The sequence below is a fragment of the Nicotiana attenuata genome, chromosome 8 (assembly GCF_001879085.1).
Source record: "Nicotiana attenuata strain UT chromosome 8, NIATTr2, whole genome shotgun sequence".
NCBI classification, from domain to species: domain Eukaryota; kingdom Viridiplantae; phylum Streptophyta; class Magnoliopsida; order Solanales; family Solanaceae; genus Nicotiana; species Nicotiana attenuata.
Window position 1 is genome coordinate 30,004,239 of NC_031996.1, and position 4,215 is coordinate 30,008,453.

At 36.7% G+C, this 4,215-nt stretch overlaps 1 protein-coding gene across 1 annotated transcript; it reads right to left on the bottom strand.

The window, feature by feature from the left end:
- Positions 826-2,856, bottom strand: LOC109231155 (probable aspartyl protease At4g16563). The gene has a single exon (XM_019396721.1). It carries the CDS (start codon positions 2,675-2,677, stop codon positions 1,223-1,225), a length of 1,455 nt encoding a protein of 484 aa, XP_019252266.1. The 5' UTR covers positions 2,678-2,856; the 3' UTR covers positions 826-1,222.

The window sequence follows — 4,215 nt, forward strand, 5'->3', positions numbered from 1 at the left end:
AACAAGTACACATGCTACAATAAAAAGTAATTCGGTGAATAAAGCATTTTATATTTTGGTCTTTCTATTTATTTGTTATATTTAATGATATTGATACTATTTTTTTTGTTTTTGTTGTGGTTAGAGATTTATTATCTTTGAGCCTAGGGTCTCCCGGAAACATCCTCTATCCCTTCGGGGTAGGGGTAAGGTCTGCGTACATTCTACCCTCCTCAGACCCCACTAGTGGGATTCTACTGGATTGTTGTTGTTGTTGCAGAGTTCGACGAAGGGTCCCACCTCTACCGGTGTTATATAAATAGTCTGCCCTAATACATACATCAGTGCTACTTTCACAAGTAGAAACGGCACAAAAACATAAATTTGATGAAATAGTACGATACACTATCTTTCGATTCATTACTTTGCTGAAGATTCACTCAAGCTGACTTTGGCATGATGACTGTAAGACGAGGTAAACAGTTTCTGGTTCCTACAAATTGTTCCTTTCGTGCTGTGGGAAGTATTGAATCGAAATTCAATAAATTTACTGGAATGAAACTTTAACTCTTTATGAGATAATGTCTATATTACGAAATGTTCGTATCATGTGACTTTGTACCTGAGTTTGTATTCAGCATTTCTCAAGAAAGAGTTAAAAGTTGTTACAAGCAAGAGCCTGCCGTTGTTTAGTTTGGAGTTTGAGAATGTACAATAATTGTATGCTTCCACAAAAATTATTTGAATACGAAAGGCTCCTTTCACAAATATAAATACCTGTTTAAAAACTTCAGAAAAGAATTTCAATAAAACACTTTCAAAAATTTTTACAGCAAGCGCATGTGATTGGTTTTAATTTTAATGTCCTATTAATTTTTTATAATTACACAAGCAAATATCATAAATATCTTCAAAAAATAATTACACTCACCACCAGTTTACATGATCTACAAAAAAAAAAAGAACTTAACAAATCCAATGCCACAAATTTACATCCACATTTTATTCATTTGCCTCCATTTTCTCCCTTCTATATTTCAAATTATTTTTGTCTAATATGTACCAAAACTCCAGCTATACAATGACCAAACAAAAGATATCAACCACATTCCACTTCTTATTCTCAAAATATCCCTGGACCCCTAACCCGACCCATTTCACTTGGACAATTTGCCCGACCCAAATTGACTTCACCATAAAGTCAAAGTCAATGTCAATCTGATCAGCCACGCAGCGGCGCATGTTAGTGCTGGTTCAAATTATCCCACAAAGATGCGCACTTCCTCCTGGCAAATCCAACTCTCTTCTTTTCCAAATCATAAACAACCTCAAACCCTTGTTGCTGATAATTTCCCATTAACCCAGCGGGCCCACTTTCCTCTTCAACACCACCGTTCATCAGCATCACACACCCCACTTTCCTTTTCACATTCCCATCATCTCCACCGTCCAAAAATTCATAAAAGTAATTCCTCTTAGGCATAACCACACTGGAATTACCCCCAAAATGTAAAAGCAGCTGTGGCACATTTGAAGTACCCTTATCCAAATAGTAACACGGGCTAAGCCCGGTTCGTTCCTCGACCGGGTTCGCTCGCTTATAAACCGGTCCAACTCGTTTATCAAATTCAGTTACCACTGTTTCATAAAACACATGCGGCAACATAGTAAAAGTCGTACCAGAATCCACCACCATTCCCCCGTTTCCTCTGCCGTCGACTCGCCGCAAACTCGCCGGCGTCGGAATCTTCATTTTTCCGATAGTCACTGCTTCAAGTCCGACGCAGTAAAAATACGGGTGTTTTGGATTTTCGAGCATGGCAGTATAAGCATAACCAATTTCATAATCCTTCATCTGCTTCATTTTTTCGTCAACTGAGTAACGACCGAGGATAAGTGGACTCGGTTTATGAACTTTTGTAGTATCAAAAGAATGAGAAACCAAGCAATAAGAGAAGAAATTTCCGATTTCCGGTGAGTTAATAGCGAGTTGAGCCGGTAAAGAAAGTTTCCCACGGCCAAAACCGGCTACTCCAATAGGTTCACCTAGTGCACTGTGAGCACACCCGAACGTAAAATTATGCAAAATTAGCGATGACGGCGATGACGTTGGCATTGATAATTTATCGTTATATAATTTTGCAATGAAACTCCCGTCGCCATAAGCATAGTAAAAAGGTGGACACGTGTAAGATTTACAATCGGAAATTTCAATGTCTTCGAGCGGGCATTTCGCCATAGCGCAGAGGTTAGAGGAAGACATAGAAGAGTGGACGGCGGAGCAGGAGCGCGACTTGCACGTGACGGGGACAGCGGAGGTGAGGTTGAGTGGACCAGGGTTAGGAATAGTGGAAGGATTATACTTGCCTTCACAGAGGATACAATCAAAAGGGTGACAAGGGAGCCAAACGACGTCGCTGCCAGTATCCATGTAGAGGGAAATAGTTTGAGAGCCAAGGGAAAAGGAGAGCGTGTAATCACTTCCCGGAGTGAGAGGGAGGGAAACTTGACGGTGGGGATGACGGTGGTGGTGGAGACGAGTGGCGGAGCGAGCGGAGGTGGATTTGAGGAGATGGTGAGTACTGTTGTATTGGGTTTTTGATAAAGAATGTGTTAAAGGGAAAACTAACGTTTCTGCGTAGGAGAAAAGGAAGAGTAAGAAGAAAGTGAAAAGAGTGAAGAAAACAGAAGAAGCCATTGGGGAAAACAGAGCAAACTGAGGTTCAGAAACAGAGTATTTGTTTTGAAATGAATATACAACTGAAACACTATGCACTCGACCTTATCTTTTCTGTACACAAAGAAAGAAAGAGGGATCAATTTTTGTCTGTATAAAAAAGAGAGGAAGAAAAGATAGGTATATAAAGGGGTTGCAGTAGGGGTGTTCTTTGGTACGGTACTTATTTATATATTTCAGTTCTGTATTTTCGGTATTCGATTTCTTAAAATGCTATATCAATACCGTACCTAATTAAATTCGTTATTGTTCGATTTTTCTCCTTTCCGTTTTAGTTTCGATTTATTCGGTTCGGTAATTTCGATTTATTCGGTTTGAATACTAACTAGTGCATAGAGTCATATAGTGTAATATTCTTAATTAAAGTACTCAAAAGTACAAAACTAAAAACCTTAGTGAACAAAAGTTTTGTCCAAAACCAACAAATATCAACCTAAAGAGAGAAAATTACACATAAACGAATAAATTTGATCGCTAAAATGTTTTGTTACTTGCTTAGAGTTAATTGATTGACTTGGAAAATAAAGGAAAGTAAAATTTTAGATTTCTTATATTTATGTCATAATTAATAATATGTATTTGATGTAATATAATATATATTTCGATATAATATTGGTATTTCGGTATTTTATTTTAAAATATCTTATATCATACCTAATACCAATCTTTTTTAAAACTTAAACCAATAACATATCAAATATCAAAATATTCGATTTCGATAAGATAATTCAGAATTTACCAAATCATGTCAGGCCTAGATTGTAGAGGAGAAGAGGACGAAGGTTCTTGTAGGGGAAAGCCGAAGGGAGATTTGGTGAGGCAGGGAGGATTTAGGAGAGGTTTACGGGAATTACAACCATCACTTTAATTGATTGCACATCAAAAGGCGAGCAATCGATAAAGCCGAAGTCTTAGCAATGAATTGAAACACTAATAGCCTGTTTGGTCAAGCTACAAAAATCAGGTTATTTGAGAAGTGTTTTTTTTCAAAAGTATTTTTCTCAAAAGTATTTTTAGTGAGAAGTAATTTGTGTTTGGCTAATTAGTTTGAAAAGCACTTCTGAGCAGTAATTAGTGTTTGGCCAAGCTTTAAAAAACTGCTTCTAAGTGTATTTTTCTCAAAAGTACTTCTCAAAAAAGTGCTTTTGGAGAGAAGCTACTTTTTTCTGCTTCTCCAAAACTGCTTCTGCTTCTCCTCAAAAGCACTTTTTGGCCAAAAGTGCTTTTGGCAAAAAAAAAAAAAAACACTTTTGGACCAAAAAGAAACTTGGCCAAATAGGCTATAAGTAAGCATTTCAACTTAAAAATTGTCATTTTTAAAAATTAGTATTTGTTAAGTTAAAAATAATATTTGAAATTTGAAATTATCTTTAGATATATATTTCACTTTAAAAGATCTTACAGTTTGTGAGTGAGAAAAATAATAAAAATTGAGAAATAGTGTTCAATTCAATTTGTGATATTTTTTTTTTGTGTGTGTTGGGTTGGGGGGGGGGGGG

Coding starts and splice junctions, on each gene's coding strand:
- LOC109231155 (XM_019396721.1), bottom strand. CDS start 2,677: ATGGCTTCTTCTGTTTTCTTCACTCTTTTCACTTTCTTCTTACTCTTC.